Below are 19902 nucleotides of genomic sequence, written 5' to 3' on the forward strand. Positions count from 1 at the left end.
GGGTTATTGATATCGATGATGCAAGGACATTGCCTTGACAATACTGAATACTGTTCCTTAATTGCGTAAGCTACATATGAGAAAAAAATTAAGCTTAATTGTTTTGGGGTAGCTGCGCCTTCGTCTCGACTCACTTCATGTCAAGCGCATTTAAATAAATTCATCCGAATGAGTAAACCCATAAACACAAAATACACAACCCAATTGCAACTCAAAGTCAGCCGCGAGTGAAGGAGCTGTGCTCCACATGCGTGTGGGTGTCTACAAGTCTATTGATTCCCATCTGCTGGCAATGCCAGTGCTTGAACCTGACATTCAGCGAATTCATATTTATATTCCCCGCCACATTTAGCCGGCAGTGACAGCAGCTCTCCGACTTGGCAGCAAATCGATGCGATCGTCAGTTTCTGTATCTGTAGATCTATGTATCTGTATCTGCAAGTGCGAGTGCGCCTGTGCTGATGCGTTTTAAATTGATGTCAATTTGGCAGACAGTCCCCGCCAACAGTGGGGCAGATGCAATAAATTATGAGAGTAAGTCGATTTGATTATTGATTTCCCGCCAGTGCCCCCCGATCGAATCAAAGTCGAATTGTGATTGAATTCTTTTGCAAATACTCTATGTTTTAATGAATTTTAAAGGAAAGCCCCTTCTATTTGTTGTCTTTGTTGCAGAGGGTGATGCCATCGCCGATGCAGGCGGCATAAGCCATCAAGTGAGGAATGGTGCTCTGCTGCATGACGCCGGTGAAGAGATGGGCCTGAGGACCAGTGGCAAAGATGCCCACATCGTCGCCGGCATGCACACCGATTTTGGCAGGAATATAACTGGGAGCAATGAAGTCTGAAAAAAGGGAGAGGTGCTTACTTCCTATCTAACAAAATGAGGTAAACCCATCTTACCATCTTCCAAAATCTTTTCCGAGAGATCAATGCGCTGGCCTTGTTCATCCAGATACTGCTCCAGACCCACGGCATAGTTCAGGGTGGCGTACTTCACACCATTCTTGTCAGTGTCATCTTGATTGAGGCCCAGGATGGGAGTGCCTCTGCCGGGGTACCCAGCAATGGTCAGCGGATGGGCATGGTCAGAGGTTACAACGATGAGGGTCTCCTCGGGGTTAGTTATGCGCTGAGCTACAGCCACGGCCTTCTCCAGCTCCAGCGTCTCGTCCAGCGAGTACTTGGGAGAGTTGAAGTGGTTTCCATAATCGATCAATCCTCCCTCAATAAAGATGAAGTATCCATTTTCGTTCTGGCTCACTACCTCGATGGCCTTTTCGGTCATCTCCGCTAGTGTGGGCTCCTCCGACGCATTGGCCATTTTGTGAAAGCTCATCACGCCCGAGCGGAAGGTGCCAATCAGGTTGGTGATCTTCGAGGCATTCACACTAAGGAGCTGGTTTCGGTTGTAGGCCAAGACTCCGCCGGGATGTAGTCCTTGCCAGCGGGACAGGAGGTTAACTCCATCTGATCGCTCGCCCTTCTTTTCGAAAGGATCGGTGATGGTGTTGGGCAAGAATTTGCCGATTCCACCGCCCAACATCACGTCAAAGTTCTTGCCAGGAGCCTGGGTGATCAGCTGGGTGGCAATGTCCGTGCAGGACTCCGGGAAGTTCTGGCCCTCGCCGTAGGTCACGATGTCGGTGTCACTCTCGAAGAAGCGGTTGGTGGTGTGAGCGTAGGCTCCCGATGGACTGGCATGGGTCAGAGTGGTGGTGGTGACGATGCCACTAGCTTTGCCGGCAGCCTGGGCCCAGGTGGCAATGGAGGGGATTTGGTTGGCAGGATCCTCGCTTCCACTGCAGTTGTTGAAGTTTACGGCGGCAGTCACACCCAGAGCTACGATATTGGTCTTGACACCGCACAAGTAGGCGGTGGCGGTGCAGGCTGAGTCGGCCACTTGGGCATTGGAGCAGTAGGTCTGTGAAAGTAAGAGAAAAATGAAATATGAAGACCAAATAGTAGGTTAATCCTCCTACCTTGCTCAGACCAGTGTAGGGGAACTGTTCAAAGCTGAGGCCATCCTCCTCTCCGGGATTACCCTTCAGCTGACCCTTATGGATTCGGGCTGCTGCCACTGTGGACAAGGACATGCCGTCTCCAAGGAAAAGGATTACATTCTTGGCCTTCCTCGTGTCAAGCTGCGGCTGCTCCAGGCGTTTCAGAATCTCTTCCTGGGCCAGATCATACCAGAACTGGGCGGACTTCTCCTCCTCGGGTCCGGTCTTTCCCTTTCCCAAGGCATTGGGGTCAATGAGATTGCTTTCGCGGGCCTTACTGAAACTCGCAGATGGTCCAATCAATTGGGATTGGGAGTGGATCTCGGTCACTAAATGAACAATATTGTCAAGATAAAACTCTGAGCGTAAACTGCATAAAACACTCACGGTCTATGGTGGCAGACAGGGAACTGACCACCAAGGCACTCAGAACCAGAATAGTTCCAATAAAGATCTTCATGTTCCAGGCGTACCTCTTCCGCCCAGGGTTAGCGATAGAATTAACACCATGGGCCTTCTGTCTGCTATTTATTCGCCGTTTGGAGTTATCCTTATCGGGGACTGTCATATCTGGCTAACCATCACATAATCTGGTTAAACACCAAAGCTTGCTAAAAATCACCGTTTATGATTGCTATTTACCCAGCTTTGTATTATTTAGAGATCTTAATTTTTTATTATTTTATGTTTATGGATGGGGTTAGAGCCGAAAAGGCCCGGCTACCAGACCGAAGAGGACCTGGACCAATGGGAATTCGTTGATAAACGAATATGCTTCGGGCTATGAATGTGGGCACGACACCAAAAAATTTGTTGGAACAACTGGACCCACACTGGAACCAAGGTGAATCTGGGGGGACAGGTGCTGATTTCTAATTGAGGGTTTCCATCAGCATGATATTAAAATAATATAGGGATTATCTTATGTACAGACACGTTGTCTGATAAAACAGGAACAATAAAGGTCACGCAAGCGAAAAAATGTTTCCTTTTTTTGGGGTATTTCGGGTGCATCTGTACTATACTACTTGAATAGAATACTAAGCAATTTATATTTATATAACATATCTGTAAAATGTATATATTTTTAAATAAAACAAGAAAATATGTTATATCTACGGCAATTCGGATAATATTTGAAGTGTTATGAAGGCCTATTTATACCACATCGAAGTTAAATAAAGATATCTCATTAAAGTATTATGAAACGAGTATTTAAAATTTATTTCAGGTCAATATATAGGCCAGGCAAATGATATATTATATTATATTATTTTTCCTTTATATATATTCAAAATTAAGAAGAGAAGGTGCATATACGATTGCTTAAAACATTTTTATTTAAATTTTATAACCATTATATTGTCAAAATTACTCATTTTTGTTCATTTTTTTCCTGAGGTTACTATTTAAAAGATAATCATGATAAAGTCCTCTAATCTGTCTGGTCGCACACCTTCTGGCCACTGCCAATACAAGCGGCGTAGGCCATCAGGTGGGGAATAGTGCTCTGCTGCATCACGCCGGTAAAGAGATGAGCTTGGGGACCGGAGGCAAAGACGCCCACATCCTCACCGGAGTGGACGCCCTGATCCTTGGAAATGTAGCTGGGGAAGATGGCCTCCTGATCCTCTCCGAGGATGTCTTCCAAGTCGATGCGCTGGCCCTCATCGTCCAGATACTGGTTGGGACCAGCGGCGTAGTTAAGCACTGAGTACTTCACTCCGTTCAGATCCACGTCGTGCTGGTTGATGCCCAAGATGTTGGTACCTCTGCCAGGGTAACCGGCAATACTGACGGCATGACCGTGATCGGCGGTAACCACTATGAGGGTTTCCTCGGGGTCGGTGATGTCACGAGCCAGTTGGATGGCCTTCTCGAACTCCAAGCACTCATCCAGGGCATAGCCAGCCTGGGTATAGTGGTTGCCATAATCAATGAGACCGCCTGAAAAGTATTTAAAAATAAGTAACTAATTTTTAATAATTATAAATCAAGAAAACCCACCTTCAATAAAGGCAAAGTAACCATTCTCGTTCTGGCTCAACTTATTGATGGTCACTTCGGTGAGTTCGGAGAGAGTGGGCTGGTAGGTGGCATCGGCATCCAGGTGGAAGTTCATCAGCTTGGATTGGAAGAGACCAATAATGCTGGACACGGCAGAGGTATTGACGCTGAGGAGCTGCTTCCTGTTGGTGACCAAAACACCTCCATCGTGCTGTGCCTGCCAGCGGGAAAGGAGATTAACGCCGTCGGATCGCTCGCCGACATTTCCGTGGCTATCCTCAATGGAGCTGGGCAGGAATTTTCCCATGCCACCACCGAACATGATGTCGAAGTTCTTGCCGGGCACCTGGGTAATCAGTTGGGTGGCCATGTCAATGCAGGTGCTGGGATCTACTCCGTAGCTAGCGACATCGGTATCGGACTCCCACATCCTGTTGGCAGTCTTGGCATAAGCTCCCGATGGACTAGCATGGGTCAGGGAAGTGGTGGTCACAATGCCCGTGGACTTGCCAGCGTTCTGAGCCCACTCGGCAATGGAGGTCAAGCGGTTGGCCGGGTCCTGGCTGGCCGTGCAGTTGTTGTAGTTCACGGCGGCACTTACTCCAATGTTGACAATGTTGGTCTTAACACCACACAGGTAGGCGGTGGCCGTGCAGGCGGAGTCGGGCACTTGGGCATTAGCACAGTAGGTCTGGATAGTAGTTACACCTTTAGAACACCCGAATAACTATAAACAAGAATACCATGTCTTACCCTGCTGAGTCCGGTGTAGGGGAATTGCTCAAAGCTCAGAGAGGACTCTTCGCCAGTCTTTCCCTGTCGCTGGCCCTTAAGGATACGAGCGGCTGCGATTGTGGAAATTGGCATACCGTCACCCAAAAACATGATTATGTTCTTGGCCTTCTTGGTGTTGGGCTGGGGTAGTTGGAGGCGCTTGGTAATTTCTGCATCGGCGTTTTTGTACCAGAACTCGGGATCCATTTCCTCGGGAGGAGTGTACTTGTCGGTAGCCACATCGGTGGAGAATCTATACTTTTGAGTTGCTTTTCCCGTCAGCTCCAATACGTTATGGATCTCCTCGACTCCGGCAAGAGCCAACCCGGCCAAGGCCAGGAGTCCCACGAGTGGGAGGATAAGGTGCTTCTGGGAGGAAAGCATCTTTCAATTGCTTAGCTGTTGGTGAAATATCACTGACTACACCGAATCGAGCGGATGCCACGGGTTTATATCGCATACGGCGATTCGTGTGCCATATTACGGTTTACTGTACGTCTGCTCCTAACGGGTGGATCTAAATTTAGGTTTACACTCCCCCACTTTATGGCGCCTGGGACTTATCTCCGTTTCGTATGTCTGCCCTATCTCTGACTAAATCATCCGAACTTTGCATGATGCCTCGACCGTTAGGGAAGGGTCTCTCAAGCAGTAGCCTTAGCTTGGAGGAGTAGTGCCACTATTTTATTACCCCTATCTAAGTATTTCTTCCTCGTCTAATAAAATCTATATGGTTAGGTCATAGTTGTGTGATTTTCATTGGACCTCTGTACTTGGTAGTATGAAAAACGCCATTTCTCCATCTGACCAAATATCTGAATCAGTGAAGTCACGTTTGAGATAGTAAACTCATGGGGATGATCCCATGACGCTAATCTACGTGGAACGTGTGAGGACTTATCGCAGAAAATTTTGCATTTCATTTTCGTACAATTGAACCGTTTTTTTTGGACACATGTTTTGGATAAGTGTTAGAGAAAGTTATTCTGTTTTTATCACAGCAGGTTCTCAAATAAATAGGCTAATATAAATTCCTACTTGCTGAAAACGTGGGAGGATTTATCTTCAAATTTTTTGAATTTCATTTCCGTTGTGCATCTCGTGAGGGAGGATTAAAGAAAGTTGTTATTGTTTAATCTAGATTCTAGAATCTTGTTTTCTCAAGAAAATCTTATTGCAAAATAGGCATTAAGTTATGATACCTTTACAGCTTTGCCTTTCAGATGCCTTTTGTTTTTTAAATCAGAATAAAATTGGCATTTACTAAAATTGTAATGCCTATTTTTAAAATTTTTGTAGAAAACCAATTCTTATTATGGTTTTAGAAGATACTGCAGCAGGTTGCGCTTAGGGGATCATATTTTGTCACCACCATGTTCAAGCGGAGTTGCACCCTTTTGGAAGGCATACCAAAGATACAGGTGGCTCAATGGCTGGCCAAGATAGATACCTTCATCTTTGGAACGAATGGCATACTTTGGAATGGAAATGAGCCCGTTGAGAACGCCATCGACACCTTCAACATGCTCAAGATGAAGGGAAAGCAAGTTCTGATAGTCACCAACGATTCCATGCTACAGTCTTCGGAGTTGGTAAAAAAGGCCAAAAATATGGGATTCCTTGTCGAGAAGAACGAAGTCCTGACAGCGGCGGGCTTAGTGATAAATTTTCTAAAAGATCAGGGCATCGAGGGGAAGGTGCTGGTGTGCGGTAGTAAATGCTTGGAGCTTGAGATAATGAACGCAGGTTTTTGCACTGACGTTGACAACCTCATCCCGGAGGGAAAAACCGCCTTCGAACAGGCCCAGAATACTATTATTGATAAGAAAGTTAGTGTTGTGCTGATTGGGCAGGACTGCGATATGGATTCCAAAAAAATGATCGTAGCCTGTAACTATCTTCTTAACACAAACGTTCTTTTGGTGGCCACCAGCATGGATAAATTTGTTACTGCGGGAAAATACCGGATACCCGATGCCGGCTGCTTAGTGGAAGCCATTAAGTCTGTAATCCATCGAAACCCGATTATATTAGGCAAGCCGAACCCTCAAATTTTAGGCGACTTGGCCTCCAAAATTAAGCCGGATAAGACACTCGTCATAGGAAACTCGTAAGGGTTTGAATCAATTTGAAACAAGAAGTAATAAATATTTTATTTACAGGTTAAAGTCGGACATCCTCTTTGCAAACTTGTGTAATTTTCAGTCTCTACTAATTGGATGTGAAAACGGAAAGCTGGACAAAATCTATAAAATTGTAAAGGAAAAGAATAAATTTAAAATGGGTCTAGTTCCGGATACTTTCCTGTCCCGACTTTCTCTATTCATGCAATTTCTGTGCGCCGATCTTCAAACCGAGGACGATGAAAAGAAAAAATCTAAGCAATGCGATTGATAAAAGCCGCAACAACAACAAAAAAGAACTCCAACCAAAGCAAAGAAAAATCCTTACATTTAAATTTGACAAAATATGGCGCCCTTAATGGACGAACTTTACAACACGGACAACCATGCTGCAGTATATTGAAAACATTTTGATACGATTTAAAAATCTATGTCTTATCAAATTTTAAAATATAAATTAAGTGTGTAAAATTTAAAATCTTTCTTATTTTATGGAAGTAAGGGCTGCTAAAGAAGCAAGTCTCAATCTTATTCGAATTTTTTTTCGATCTTTGCAGCACTAAAAAAATGTCCACAGCGCCACCTAGCGGAGTGTTGTTTTGTGTTGCCCAGCCCTGCAGCCATTGTCCAACACTAGACAAGTACATTGGCCAAACAGGTACTTTCCAACACTTCATAAGTACAAAGAAAGAAAAACAAAATGTTCTCTGCAAAAGCTGTGCTCGCTTAAAGCAATAAGGTAGCGACAATTTGGCCCGTGCCCTCGCGCTTGTAATCGCATAATCATTACCGATTGGTGTGTGAGTGTTCTATTAATACGGCGATGAAAATAAACTGCAGGCAAACACCTTGAGCTGAGTGCAACGGCTCTGCCAGAGTGTGTGTGCGTGCGTGCGCCTGTGTGTGCGTGAGTGTGTGTGTGTGTGTATATGTATATATATATGTATGTGGATAAACGAAAATAAAACGGACCACCACTCCTCCCCTGCAAAGCTCCCCTGCACGGAACTGCAACTGCATCGCACTTAATCCAGATCTCCCATCTCTCCACAACCCCCTTCTGTGGTTACTGCTACGGCTACGGCTACGGGTGCTTCTGCTGCTCCTGTTCATCATCCACCTCCAGCGAAAAGGACAGAAACAACAACCACCAGCGCCCTTACAACAACTGTTACAAAATAGCCACCCCGCAACCCCCGTTTACAGGACGCACACACACATCGCCCGCTGCTGGTGTCCTTTCTCAATCTCTCAATCGACTCAGAAGCCCCGATCCGCCAGGATGGACTCCGACATCGAAATGGATCTGGAATCGGACAACGATGGGGAGTACGACGATGACTACGATTACTACAATACAGGTGAGAGAGAGAGAGCTCCCAATGGAAGCTCCCAATCGAAAGGGATTCCTCCTAACAACAATCAGCCACCATCGATTTAACTAAGGTGGATCTGTAAGGAAATACACACGCTAGAGCTAGAGTATATAGGGTATCTCTGTATGAGTGTCGTGTTGGTTGGTTATTCACCTTTTTTGGGAGGCCAGAAGCCTAGGCCTAAAAATTTGCATTCGGCCTTCTGGTTGTTGGCCAGCACTTGACATTCGCCAAGGGTTCCTCCGCCAGGCCCCACCGGTCCACGCTCACCAAGCTCCCTTTGGTGGCCATGAAGCTGAAATTATGGAATTGAACTTGAAACAAACACACACGCGAAGTACATTGGTAGTTGCGGTGATTGCGCGAGGTTTTAGTTTCGTTTGGCCTGGCTTCATTATTGCCCGCTCCTCTGCTCACGTTTTTCTCAGGTAACACCGACACACCAACACACACACTCGCATAGCCCTAGCTCAGGTGAACTCAGGTGCGTGCTCAAGTACACGGCTGCATTTTGTTTTCCGTCTTCTGACCTGTCTTCCCTTTCTTGAGTCCAATTTCTTGGTAAGACCCATCACTGATAGGGCTGTTGCACTTTTATGGTAGCCTTGTAGAGAGAACCCACCACTTTCATCCCCAAATCACATTTGAGGCCAGAGAAGAGAATTTCAATTAACACTTTCTTTCTTTACAACGTTTCAGGCGAGGATTGCGATGTGGAGCGCCTGGATCCAAAGCGGGCCGATCCCGAGTACTTTGAGTACGAATGCCTCACCGTCGAGGACATCGAGAAGCTGCTGAACGAACGCGTGGAGAAGCTAAACACCATCCTGCAGATCACACCCTCCCTGGCCAAGGTACTGCTGCTAGAGCACCAGTGGAACAATCACGCCGTGGTGGAGAAGTACCGCCAGGATGCCAATGCGTTGCTGGTGACGGCGCGCATCAAGCCACCAACGGTGGCAGTGACGGACACGGCCTCCACGAGTGCAGCGGCAGCCAGCGCTCAGCTGCTGAGGCTGGGGAGCTGCGGGTACAAGACAACGGCCTCGAGTCCGCCACAATACCGCAGCCAGATGTGTCCCGTGTGTGCCAGTTCCCAGCTGGGCGACAAGTTCTACAGCTTGGCCTGCGGTCACTCGTTCTGCAAGGACTGCTGGACCATCTACTTCGAGACACAGATCTTCCAGGGCATCTCCACGCAAATAGGCTGCATGGCCCAGATGTGCAATGTGCGTGTGCCGGAGGATCTGGTGCTGACCCTGGTTACGCGACCGGTGATGCGCGACAAGTACCAGCAGTTCGCCTTCAAGGACTACGTGAAATCCCATCCAGAGCTGCGGTTCTGCCCGGGACCCAACTGCCAGATCATTGTGCAATCATCAGAGATCTCCGCCAAACGTGCCATCTGCAAGGTATGCCACACGGGCTTTTGCTTCCGGTGCGGCATGGACTACCACGCCCCCACCGACTGTCAGGTGATCAAGAAGTGGCTGACGAAGTGCGCCGACGACAGTGAAACGGCCAACTACATCAGCGCCCACACCAAAGACTGCCCCAAGTGTCACATCTGCATCGAGAAGAACGGCGGCTGCAACCACATGCAGTGCTTCAATTGCAAGCACGACTTCTGCTGGATGTGCCTGGGCGACTGGAAGACCCACGGGTCAGAATACTACGAGTGCTCCCGGTACAAGGACAACCCGAACATTGCCAACGAGTCGGTGCATGTGCAGGCGCGCGAGGCGCTCAAGAAATACCTTCACTACTACGAGCGCTGGGAGAACCACTCCAAGTCCCTCAAGCTCGAACAGCAGACGATCGACCGCCTGCGGCAGCGCATCAACTCCAAGGTGATGAACGGCAGCGGCACGTGGATCGACTGGCAGTATCTCTTCAACGCGGCGGCACTGCTGGCCAAGTGTCGTTACACCCTGCAGTACACCTATCCGTATGCCTACTACATGGAAGGCGGCTCGCGAAAGAATCTCTTTGAGTATCAGCAGGTGGATATTCTTAAATTCGTTTTTAAGAAAAGATATGAATAATTTTTCAATTTATTTTAGGCGCAACTGGAGGCGGAGATCGAAAACCTGTCGTGGAAAATCGAGCGAGCCGAGACGTCGGATTTGGGTGATCTCGAGAATCAAATGGACATCGCTGAAAAGCGCCGCACCACCCTACTCAAAGACTTCTTCCCAGTGGACACATAGGCAAGGGAAATGGCAATGGCAATGGCAATGGCAACGGCAACGATAAGCTTCCAGGACCACCAGAATGGATCAGAGTCGGATGGCTTGTCGAGTTTAGCACAAAAGTTGAGTTCATTGGCAGTTGACAAGCCGACAGAAGACGATACGACATAATAGAGACGCTTATTTAAACTAAATTATACAAACACACACACATTTAATTGTATCCATTTAGTGTTTAGCCTAACGACGAGTAGCTAATTTTTAAATTAATCTAATTGTAATAATCAAGTGCATATAGACTAGAGTTATAGCATATAGAGTATAGTCGACTACTTGAAGTATAATTAATTATAGTTGTGACATTCGAAATCACTCAAATGATCGGTTCAACTGCAATACAACGCCTTGCGCAGAACGTTAACGATAATAGATAGCTATAGCCCTAGCGATAGCGTTACCGGTAGCTATACCATAACTATAAACCTAGCAATGAATCCAGACGCATTTCAGTGGCCATGTGTTCCAACAGTTTTCCAAAACCTAGCCCAACCGACCCGACGATGTGCAGATATAGTTCTAAATTCATGCCGCCTCCAGTCTAGCATCCTAAGTTTTAAATCTCGTATTAACCCTGATCGGCCTGACTGGGGAGACTCGGCCGTTAACAGCATCAAGTATTCGTAATCTGTATCTCGTATCAATCGAAGGCAAACAAAATAAGTCTTGAATTTAAACGAAACTAGGTAATCCTTCTCTCCCCGGATCGGATCCCATTATACTCGATTCTCATTCGATTCTCGATTAAAGTTGTAAGCTGAATCATAAATTATATTCTAGGATTACGCTATGTATGTATATGCTTATGCGACTGAATTTGAATTAAATTTACACTAGATATATATCTATATATATGTATATAAATTTCTGATTTAGTTGCAACTGATTTGGGGGCTCTGGGCGGGCTGAAAGCTTGCTTTGTAAAGGAGCTTCGTTGAAGCTTTTAAGCATTTACGAGAGCTTGACTTGAGTTTCACTCTAAAGCTTGCAAGTATCTGAAACTTGAGTGAAAATATGAGATATTTTATTATCCTTTGTTTTTACTGAGTTCTTTATTTTATAATTTAGATTTAGGCTTTAAGCAATTTTTGTGCTCTTCCTGCTTTTCCTGCTTTTCCGACTCTTTCTAGTACTTTTCCTACTCTTCCGCTGATCCACATCCACTACCTTAGCAGCAGCCGCCTTCTCGGCCAGAGCTAGATAGTAAGCCATATTATGCAGACGGCACTCGGATCGCTCCTTGAGCAAGCTGTTGGCGAACTTGTGAGCTCCGGATATCTTGGTCACCTTGACATTGTTCATGTTCTCCACCTTCTTCATGGGATACACCTCGACGTCACAGCAGTTCTGCAGGAGCAGCAGGTCGCTGTTGTTCGTGATTGGATACCGGAAGTACAAGTCACGGCCGCAATCCAGGCACTTGTTCTTCAAACGCTTCAACCGGAATTTGCACGGAAAACAGCGTCCCACTATCGTGGTAGGATCAAGGACAACCGCGTTCTTATAAGTGGGCTTGGGACGAGGCCGCTTTGTCCACTAAGGAGGAAAAGTGGTTTCACAAAGATACATTAACCCTCTTGGAGTTGAGTTACCTCATCCAAATGCAAATACGTCTTAAGAGGCCGACACGCCGCACTGCAGAGATTGGGACTTATATTCTGCTCCTGGGCCACACACATGGTGCAGCATCGGAGCTTGTCCTTGTCCGACTCCAGGAGGGGCCTTGGCTTGCTGCATTCCGCATGGATGTTTATCTGCTGCCGAACAGGCCCATCCGGTTCGATGACGGCCTGTATGATATTGGCCTGTGGCTCTACCACACCCTCCGGAGGAACTGTTACCTTGTAGTCGATGCAGCGCCCCTTATTTGGCCCGGAGCACTTTGGATACGGAGTGGGAACCAAACTCTTGCTAAACCAGCGGTCACAACAGTTCTCCGGAGCAGGCATGGCGGCGATCCGAAAGGGAAATGTTCGAGACAAGAATTTGGAATGACCTTAGACGTCTAAGGTGTGGGACGACTGAATTTTTATTCAAAGCTAACAGATAGTTACAAAGTTACTACATAGAAGTCTAATTCTTACTTCTTACTATTAGATTGGACACTTTTTTCCTTCATTTCTATGTTGATTTCTTTTGGGCTCTCATCCTCATCGAATATCTTGAGATTCTTGGCATAATACCAAACGGCAATGTTCAGAAAACCAGCCACAAATATAAAAGAAGCGGCTGTTAGATTTAGGGAGTATCTGAAGAAAAAACAAAATTATTTAAAATGGTACAAGTGTAAAAATAATATTTTTGGTAACTCACCTTAAGGACTTGGTATCGTAGAGCCAACAGTTTCCTTTGTTGGAACAGGTCTTGCCCCAAACCAAGCAGTAGCTGTCTATCAGCCAGCCAAAGAAAATGGGACTAGGAATGAAGCTGAGTAGAGACGCCACCATGGAGCCCAGTCCCAGGGCAAAGGTTTTGTCCTCTTGAGAAATACATCGCAGGGCTATGAGTAGGTTTGTGGACTTGCTGGAGGCGCCAACGAGTTTCAGGAAACACATTACGGCCAAGAAAGTTAGGAACTGATTAAAACAGTCTACGGGACAGGTGCCATCCACGGCATAAAGGTGCTGAAATATCAGTGATTTCAAAATACAAGAAATCTTAGCAATTAATGGATATCTTACCTGAGGCTCAGATATCAAAGACGGGGAACTAATGCACTTGCAGCCAGTGTATATGGTCCTACCCAGGTCATCCATTGTCCGCTCGGAACATCCGGCATGACAGGCAGAGATGTAGGTGACATTTTCCGGGCTGCAAACGGGAGCATAATGCACATAATCACAGTGACATGAGGCACTGCAGCTATCACCAGCGAGCAATGTAGTCATAGAGTTCATCCTATCACTACCTTCGCATCCTATGGCCACATAGCACAGGATACCAGCCACCGTCATGAAGTCAACTATAGCATTCCAGGCGGCCATGGACCGAGCACTTGGCTTGTACCTTGAGATTATATACCCGGAGAGCAGAACTCCAGCGGCGGAAAATCCAAAAGCCACCGTCCCAGCGGCCATGGTAGCAGTGGCCGCCGATTGTCGGTACTGGGTTTCTATATACTTGGGGGTAAATATCCAATAGGCCATATAGCCAAAGAAATACAGAATGGAAGCCGCGGTGTTGAACACATACACTTTGTTCTTGGCCAGTCTTTTGACCGTTTTTAGCATATCGACGAAGGAGAGTTCTTTGAAATCATTGCTTTCTGTTTGCTTCACTTGGAGTCGTCGCTTCTTGGCACTGGGGAGCTCCTTGGGGAACATAAAAAGTATAATCGCAGAAAGCAGAGTAATGGCTGCCAAACAGAGCCAGCCCAACCACCACGCACCCAACCAGCGAGGGTCGGATGGTCCAATAAGAGGATCCAAGGTTGGTTCAATGTACAAACGCAGGCAAATAGTGGCCAGGGAGTAGCCGAAAATAGGTCCCAGCATCCTCAGGAAAGTTGACATGCCTTTAAATGTACATAATATAATATAGTGTAAACAAATATAGTATTACATATACAAATAAATTAAGAAAATTCGAAAACTTGTGATTCTTCCCTTGCAGAGGATATCGTACAAATTGGCAGACAACTATAGATCCTAAAGTGAACATCCTTATCAATAATTATCAGATTCCTAAGCGGCATACTTTTAACGATTCGTAGACTAATTCTCTGTTTATCTGCGTTAAAATCTAGAAACTAAATATTTTTCAGAATTTTTGTTACATTCTCTGGCTTTTAGGGCGTCCGATGGTATATTAACCACTGTGAATACCATATCTTAGCCAATATTGATCAGATTCTTGAGCGGAATACCTTAATCGATTCGTAGATCAATTCGCCATTATTCTGCGTCAAAATATAAAAACAAAACATTTTTTAGATTTTTTTGTCAAATTTTTTGGGCCATCCCCTTTAAAATGTGGAAAATGTTTGGGGAGCCCTATATAATCCACTGGGAAGACCATATCTTGGCCAATATTTATCAGATTCTTGAGCGGAATACCTTAATCGATTCGTGGATCGATTCGCCATTATTCTGCATCAAAATCTAAAAACAAAATATTTTTTAGATTTTTTGTCAAATTTTCTGGGCCATCACTTTTAAAATGTGGAAAATGGATGGGGAGCCCTATATGACCCACTGTGAATACCATATCTTAGCCAATATTGACCAGATTCTTGAGCGGAATACCTTAATCGATTCGTGGATCGATTCGCCATTATTCTGCATCAAAATATAGAAACAAAATATTTATTAGAGTTTTTGTCAAATTTTCTGGGCTATCCCCTTTAAAATGTGGAAAATGGATGGGGAGCCCTATATAATCCACTGTGAAGACCATATCTTGGCCACTATTTATCAGATTCTTGAGCCGAATACCTAAATCGATTCGTGGATCGATTCGCCATTATTCTGCATCAAAATCTAGAAAAAAAAATATTTTTTAGATTTTTTGTCAAATTTTCTGGGCTATCCCCTTTAAAATGTGGAAAATGGATGGGGAGCCCTATATAATCCACTGTGAAGACCATATCTTGGCCAATATTTATCAGATTCTTGAGCGGAATACCTTAATCGATTCGTGGATCGATTCGCCATTATTCTGCATAAAAACTAGAAACAAAATATTTTTTAGATTTTTTGTCAAATTTTCTGGCCCATCCCCTTTAAAATGCGGAAAATGGATGGGAAGCCCCATATGACCCACTGTGAAGACCATATCTTGGCCAATATTTATCAGATTCTTGAGCGGAATACCTTAATCGATTCGTGGATGGATTCGCCATTATTCTGCATCAAAATCTAGAAACAAAATATTTTTTAGATTTTTTGTCAAATTTTCTGGCCCATCCCCTTTAAAATGCGGAAAATGGATGGGAAGCCCCATATGACCCACTGTGAAGACCATATCTTGGCCAATATTTATCAGATTCTTGAGCGGAATACCTTAATCGATTCGTGGATCGATTCGCCATTATTCTGCATCAAAATATACAAACAAAATATTTTTTGGATTTTTTGTCAAATTTTCTGGGCCATCCCATTTAAAATGTGGAAAAGGGATGGGGAGCCCTATATAATTCACTGGGAAGACCATATCTTGGCCAATATTTATCAGATTCTTGAACGGAATACCTTAATCGATTCGTGGATGGATTCGCCATTATTCTGCATCAAAATCTAGAAACAAAATATTTTTTAGATTTTTTGTCAAATTTTCTGGCCCATCCCCTTTAAAATGCGGAAAATGGATGGGAAGCCCCATATGACCCACTGTGAAGACCATATCTTGGCCAATATTTATCAGATTCTTGAGCGGAATACCTTAATCGATTCGTGGATCGATTCGCCATTATTCTGCATCAAAATATACAAACAAAATATTTTTTATATTTTTTGTCAAATTTTCTGGCCCATCCCCTTTAAAATGCGGAAAATGGATGGGAAGCCCCATATGACCCACTGTGAAGACCATATCTTGGCCAATATTTATCAGATTCTTGAGCGGAGTAGCTTAAACGATTTGTGAATCGATTATCCACCAATCTGCATCAAAATCTGGCAACAACATTTTTTTAAATATATTTTGTCAAACTTTCTAGGGGATCATGTAGAGGACAATATGACCCACTCCTAAGGATATATCTTGGAGAAAATGTATCTGATCCTTGAGAAAAACGTGTTAAATTATTTCAATTTCGACAAAACACTTTAAGTTCGGTAACTTACTCAACATAGCAGGAGTCTTAGATTTGGTGCCATTATCATCCATGTAGGCAATGCCCAAAGTGTAGAAAAGAGCCTGACCAACTCCCGAAATCAATTGAGCCACAAACAGGATAAGTTGCGGCACCCACTGACCAACTTCCTGGATACAACCAGCCGCACTTGTCTGGCACACTTTCTGATCTTTCTCCTTCTGAGCCAAGGTTTCATTAATTTGGCCATATTCCCTGGTTAGTTTAAGTGCATCTTCTCCGGCGCCGTAGATGAAATGCAAGGAGCTGGACAGCAGGCAAAAGGCCACGAAGGTGAGCAAACCTAAATGGCCAACTATTAGGTACATTTGAATGGCTTTAAAAAATTGCCTGTTTTACCCACCTACACCCATCCAGCGGGGTCGATGCCCATTTCCAGCGTAATAACCCATGATTGCCGCCGTCAACATGGTGCTGATATCATTCCCCACCGAGATGATGCCTGATATCTTTGTTGGGATTTTAAAGCGCTTCTCCATGGTCGTAATAGTCCCATTGAAGTAGGCGAAGGTCATTGCCAAAACACAGCCGGCAAAGCCATACAGCACCACATACATTTTCTCGGTGGCGAATCTGTAATTGGTCTAATAAAAAGAGGCTCTCGGAAGGTGTGTTTATGGCTGGCATTACCTTTGAAGGAATGGCCCCTTGCATATCCAAAATCCACAGCGAGTGTCTTTGCTATCGTCTTCAGGGATGGGTTCAGTTTCGGGAGACTTTGTTGACTTCTCCGGGTCCGAAAAGGATTTATCCAGGAAGGGAACGTCTTCTTTTGGCTCGGCACTTATCTCCTTCGTATCAGTCATGTTAACCGAACTCTCCGACGAGTTGAACGCATCTATTCCGAATTGTCAGACGAACTGATATAGTTTGTCCCAGATGATCCGGCGAAAAAGCTTTTGAATATCTTATCAAGGCAAACAGATTACCCAGGTGGGGATCAGACAAGGCGTCAGGTATGATATACAAATTTGAACAAAGCAAATTGATGGCGCTTCCTTATCATGGTGATCCACGGTTTCGGAAATGTATGAAATTCTGGGATGACGCCCGTAATCTTATCCCAATCCGTAGATAAAAAGAAAACCAAATTTAGCTGCCAAAAATGCTGGCAATAAACCTTTATTGTCCGGATTCTAATTTCTTATCATTATCAATGTTGTGCTCCTTCAGTTCCATCACCTCATTTTGTTTATTCTCCGGTTTTTTCTCATCGTCATCAAACACTTGCATATCTTTGGCATAATACCACACCCCGATGTTCAAAAAGCTGCCCACGAAGATGAGGGAGGCACACGCCACGTTCATGGAATATCTAAAGAATAAAATTCTTTAACTATGTCATACTTAATTATGGATAACTTACCTAAGAGATTTGGTATCGTAGATCCAACAGTTACCTTTGGAGCCACAAGTCTTTCCCCAAACCAGGCAATAGCTATCCCACATCCAGCCAAAAACAATAGGACTGGGAATAAAGGCTAGAATGGATAACACCATACCGTTGAAGCCCATGGAAAAGGTTTTGTCCTCTCTGGGGACGCAGCGAAGACCCAGGAGAAGATTACTGGACCGAGCCGTAGCTCCGACGAACTTAAGGAAGCACATGACCGCCAGGAAGATGAGGAACTGGTTGAAGCAATCCACCGGACAAGCTTCATCCAAGGCTATGAGCGACGGAGCTGTTGCATTCATCGTGGCAGAGAGACCCAAAGAGTTGCCCATGCACTGGCAGCCGGTGAAGATGATCCTTCCCTGCTCATCCACTCCCCTATCGGTGCAGCCCGCATGGCAGGGGGAGATGAAGGTAATATTGTCCGGACTACAGACTGGAGCATAGTGGACGTATTCGCAGTCACAGGATGCGCTGCAGTCATCCGTGAGCGGGAGAATGGACAGCGAATTGGCCCTGTCGCCTTCTTCGCAGCCAATAAGGACATAGAGGATAATCCCAGCCACTGTCAGATAGTCGACCACAAAATTCCAGGCAGCCATGGCGCGTGCACTCGGCTTGTACTTGGTTATGACGTATCCGGAGATAAGAACGCCAGCGGCAGAGAATCCCAGAGCCCAAGTTCCTGTCGCCATGTTCGCCAGGGAAGCCGACTGCCTGTACTGAATCTCCATGTACTTCGGCGTGAATATCCAGTAGGGCATGTAGCCGAAAATGTAGAGTATCGACGACAGGGAGTTGTAAACATAAACTTTGTTGGCCGCCAGGCGTTTGAGGGACTGCATCATGTCGCTCCAGGAGCGCTCAGCCAGCGGTGTTATGTCGTCTCCTTCTGCCTTCAGTCTCTTCACTCTAGCCTTGGGCATCTCCTTGGGAAACATACCCACAAAGAATGCCGATATCAACAGTATTATTGTAAGGAAGATCCAGCCCAGCCACCAGGCGCCCATCCAGCGAGGATCCTTGGTAGTGATAAGAGGTGTCTTGAAGGGATCTATGTAGATGCGAAGGCAGAGGGAGACCACGGAGAAGCCCATGGCAGGACCCAGCATTCGTATAAAAGCACTCCAACCTGGGGAAAAGGGTTTATTTTTTAATTTTCTGAGAAAAACTACAATTAGTAGCCGTACTTAACATGGCAGGAGTCTTGGCCCTGTCCGAATTATCATCCATGTAGGCCAATCCTGGGGCATAGTAGAGAGAGCATCCAATGCCTCCGATAAACTGCGCCACAAAGAACATCACGATGGGCATATAATCACTAGTGTCCTGTACACAGTCGAAGTCCTTTTCGTAGCACAAATTCTCATCCTTGGTGGTGTGGTTTAGAAGGCTCTCTTGGCCTCCATATTCCTTGGTCCATTTTAAAGCCTCCTCACCGGGACCATAGAATACGTGGGGCAAGAGCATGAGAACACAAAACAGGGCCATAATGATAAGACCTAGGTTCAGAATGAAATTAAAGTTAAAGGAGCCTCTTTATAGTTGCTTTTTAATTTACCCAGAGCCACCCATCTTGGTCGGTGTCCTCGACTGGCGTAGTAGCTCAAAATGGCCGAGGTGAAAACCGTGCTAATATCGTTACCGACGGTTATGAAACCAGATATTTTGGTAGGTATATTGAATCGTTTCTCCAGCGTCGTAATGGTTCCAGTATAGTAAGTAAAGGCCATGGCCATAAAACAGCTAGCTATTCCGTAGACAATGACAAACGTGTGGGTTTTGGCATATCTGTGTAGAAGGTATATATTTGGTAGAAACTGATCGGATAATCACTCTAATTTCTACCTCTGCAGTGTGGGTCCCTTGAAAATAGAGAACCCACAGGAAGTATCTGAATGTTCCAGCTCTGAAACATTTTGTTCAGCTTTTTCATCCTTCAGGAACGCGGCCTCAACCGAATCCTTCTCTTCGCTAGCCATCACGATACTACGCTGTCAAACAACTTGAATATACTGATGTCATGATCCAGAGGCTAATTGCAGTTGACTTGTGGTCCGGGGTAAACAAAGCTAATTCCAAAACATCAAGATAAGTCGGCGTCAACCTTCGCTTTTATAGTATATAGTCTGTCGTTATAGTCCGTCTGAGATTTATCTCAGCTT

At 45.2% G+C, this 19902-nt stretch overlaps 7 protein-coding genes across 8 annotated transcripts; 2 read left to right on the forward strand and 5 right to left on the reverse strand.

The window, feature by feature from the left end:
• Positions 1-607: 607 nt before the first annotated feature.
• Alp7 (Alkaline phosphatase 7) lies at positions 608-2483 on the reverse strand. Its single transcript, XM_017235303.3, has 4 exons — positions 2391-2483; positions 1983-2332; positions 904-1924; positions 608-844 (listed from the first exon to the last, which is right to left on the reverse strand). The coding sequence occupies exons 1-4, from the start codon at positions 2461-2463 to the stop codon at positions 654-656; spliced, it is 1635 nt and encodes a 544-aa protein (XP_017090792.2). The 5' UTR covers positions 2464-2483; the 3' UTR covers positions 608-653.
• An 837-nt stretch (positions 2484-3320) lies between these two features.
• LOC108121220 (membrane-bound alkaline phosphatase-like) lies at positions 3321-5208 on the reverse strand. The gene is made up of 3 exons (XM_017235188.3): positions 4764-5208; positions 4011-4701; positions 3321-3950 (listed from the first exon to the last, which is right to left on the reverse strand). Exons 1-3 carry the CDS (start codon positions 5166-5168, stop codon positions 3439-3441), a joined length of 1608 nt encoding a protein of 535 aa, XP_017090677.2. The 5' UTR covers positions 5169-5208; the 3' UTR covers positions 3321-3438.
• A 799-nt stretch (positions 5209-6007) lies between these two features.
• LOC108121236 (uncharacterized) lies at positions 6008-7385 on the forward strand. The gene is made up of 2 exons (XM_017235207.3): positions 6008-6894; positions 6947-7385. Exons 1-2 carry the CDS (start codon positions 6158-6160, stop codon positions 7176-7178), a joined length of 969 nt encoding a protein of 322 aa, XP_017090696.2. The 5' UTR covers positions 6008-6157; the 3' UTR covers positions 7179-7385.
• Positions 7386-7538: 153 nt separating this feature from the next.
• Positions 7539-11396, forward strand: ari-2 (E3 ubiquitin-protein ligase ari-2). 2 transcript variants are annotated; one of them, XM_017235373.3, is made up of 4 exons: positions 7539-7646; positions 7901-8268; positions 8983-10286; positions 10347-11396. In XM_017235373.3, the coding sequence occupies exons 2-4, from the start codon at positions 8190-8192 to the stop codon at positions 10491-10493; spliced, it is 1530 nt and encodes a 509-aa protein (XP_017090862.1). In that variant the 5' UTR covers positions 7539-7646; positions 7901-8189; the 3' UTR covers positions 10494-11396. The 2 variants fall into 2 exon arrangements, with proteins under 2 accessions (XP_017090862.1, XP_017090861.1); XM_017235372.3 differs by having other exon boundaries at positions 7572-8268.
• Positions 11397-11572: 176 nt separating this feature from the next.
• LOC108121227 (uncharacterized) lies at positions 11573-12564 on the reverse strand. The gene is made up of 2 exons (XM_017235196.3): positions 12125-12564; positions 11573-12068 (listed from the first exon to the last, which is right to left on the reverse strand). The coding sequence occupies exons 1-2, from the start codon at positions 12479-12481 to the stop codon at positions 11610-11612; spliced, it is 816 nt and encodes a 271-aa protein (XP_017090685.2). The 5' UTR covers positions 12482-12564; the 3' UTR covers positions 11573-11609.
• A 43-nt stretch (positions 12565-12607) lies between these two features.
• On the reverse strand, positions 12608-17150 carry Oatp58Da (Organic anion transporting polypeptide 58Da). The gene is made up of 6 exons (XM_070278280.1): positions 16975-17150; positions 16688-16917; positions 16316-16627; positions 13214-14046; positions 12846-13156; positions 12608-12781 (listed from the first exon to the last, which is right to left on the reverse strand). Exons 1-6 carry the CDS (start codon positions 17148-17150, stop codon positions 12613-12615), a joined length of 2031 nt encoding a protein of 676 aa, XP_070134381.1. The 3' UTR covers positions 12608-12612.
• Positions 17151-17435: 285 nt separating this feature from the next.
• Positions 17436-19737, reverse strand: Oatp58Db (Organic anion transporting polypeptide 58Db). The gene is made up of 5 exons (XM_017235191.2): positions 19586-19737; positions 19299-19528; positions 18928-19239; positions 17711-18869; positions 17436-17659 (listed from the first exon to the last, which is right to left on the reverse strand). The coding sequence occupies exons 1-5, from the start codon at positions 19717-19719 to the stop codon at positions 17467-17469; spliced, it is 2028 nt and encodes a 675-aa protein (XP_017090680.2). The 5' UTR covers positions 19720-19737; the 3' UTR covers positions 17436-17466.
• Positions 19738-19902: the final 165 nt, after the last annotated feature.

This window comes from Drosophila bipectinata, chromosome 2R (genome assembly GCF_030179905.1).
Source record: "Drosophila bipectinata strain 14024-0381.07 chromosome 2R, DbipHiC1v2, whole genome shotgun sequence".
Classification (NCBI taxonomy): Eukaryota; Metazoa; Arthropoda; class Insecta; order Diptera; family Drosophilidae; genus Drosophila; species Drosophila bipectinata.

Excerpts from the sequence above, each read along its gene's own strand:
- Alp7 (XM_017235303.3), bottom strand. The coding sequence starts at position 2,463 with ATGAAGATCTTTATTGGAACTATTCTGGTTCTGAGTGCCTTGGTGGTC. Across the intron at positions 2,333-2,390 it reads CCTGTCTGCCACCATAGACC|TGACCGAGATCCACTCCCAA; the intron begins GTGAGTGTTTTA and ends TTGTTCATTTAG. Across the intron at positions 845-903 it reads GGAAAAGATTTTGGAAGATG|ACTTCATTGCTCCCAGTTAT; the intron begins GTAAGATGGGTT and ends CCCTTTTTTCAG.
- LOC108121220 (XM_017235188.3), bottom strand. The coding sequence starts at position 5,168 with ATGCTTTCCTCCCAGAAGCACCTTATCCTCCCACTCGTGGGACTCCTG. Across the intron at positions 4,702-4,763 it reads CCTACACCGGACTCAGCAGG|ACCTACTGTGCTAATGCCCA; the intron begins GTAAGACATGGT and ends ACTACTATCCAG. Across the intron at positions 3,951-4,010 it reads TTACTTTGCCTTTATTGAAG|GCGGTCTCATTGATTATGGC; the intron begins GTGGGTTTTCTT and ends AATACTTTTCAG.
- LOC108121236 (XM_017235207.3), top strand. The coding sequence starts at position 6,158 with ATGTTCAAGCGGAGTTGCACCCTTTTGGAAGGCATACCAAAGATACAG. Across the intron at positions 6,895-6,946 it reads ACACTCGTCATAGGAAACTC|GTTAAAGTCGGACATCCTCT; the intron begins GTAAGGGTTTGA and ends TTTTATTTACAG.
- ari-2 (XM_017235373.3), top strand. The coding sequence starts at position 8,190 with ATGGACTCCGACATCGAAATGGATCTGGAATCGGACAACGATGGGGAG. Across the intron at positions 8,269-8,982 it reads CTACGATTACTACAATACAG|GCGAGGATTGCGATGTGGAG; the intron begins GTGAGAGAGAGA and ends ACAACGTTTCAG. Across the intron at positions 10,287-10,346 it reads ATCTCTTTGAGTATCAGCAG|GCGCAACTGGAGGCGGAGAT; the intron begins GTGGATATTCTT and ends AATTTATTTTAG.
- LOC108121227 (XM_017235196.3), bottom strand. The coding sequence starts at position 12,481 with ATGCCTGCTCCGGAGAACTGTTGTGACCGCTGGTTTAGCAAGAGTTTG. Across the intron at positions 12,069-12,124 it reads CGTATTTGCATTTGGATGAG|TGGACAAAGCGGCCTCGTCC; the intron begins GTAACTCAACTC and ends TTTCCTCCTTAG.
- Oatp58Da (XM_070278280.1), bottom strand. The coding sequence starts at position 17,150 with ATGACTGATACGAAGGAGATAAGTGCCGAGCCAAAAGAAGACGTTCCC. Across the intron at positions 14,047-16,315 it reads TAAGACTCCTGCTATGTTGA|GCATGTCAACTTTCCTGAGG; the intron begins GTAAGTTACCGA and ends GTACATTTAAAG. Across the intron at positions 12,782-12,845 it reads TACGATACCAAGTCCTTAAG|ATACTCCCTAAATCTAACAG; the intron begins GTGAGTTACCAA and ends TTTTTTCTTCAG.
- Oatp58Db (XM_017235191.2), bottom strand. The coding sequence starts at position 19,719 with ATGGCTAGCGAAGAGAAGGATTCGGTTGAGGCCGCGTTCCTGAAGGAT. Across the intron at positions 19,529-19,585 it reads AAGGGACCCACACTGCAGAG|ATATGCCAAAACCCACACGT; the intron begins GTAGAAATTAGA and ends CCTTCTACACAG. Across the intron at positions 17,660-17,710 it reads TACGATACCAAATCTCTTAG|ATATTCCATGAACGTGGCGT; the intron begins GTAAGTTATCCA and ends TTTATTCTTTAG.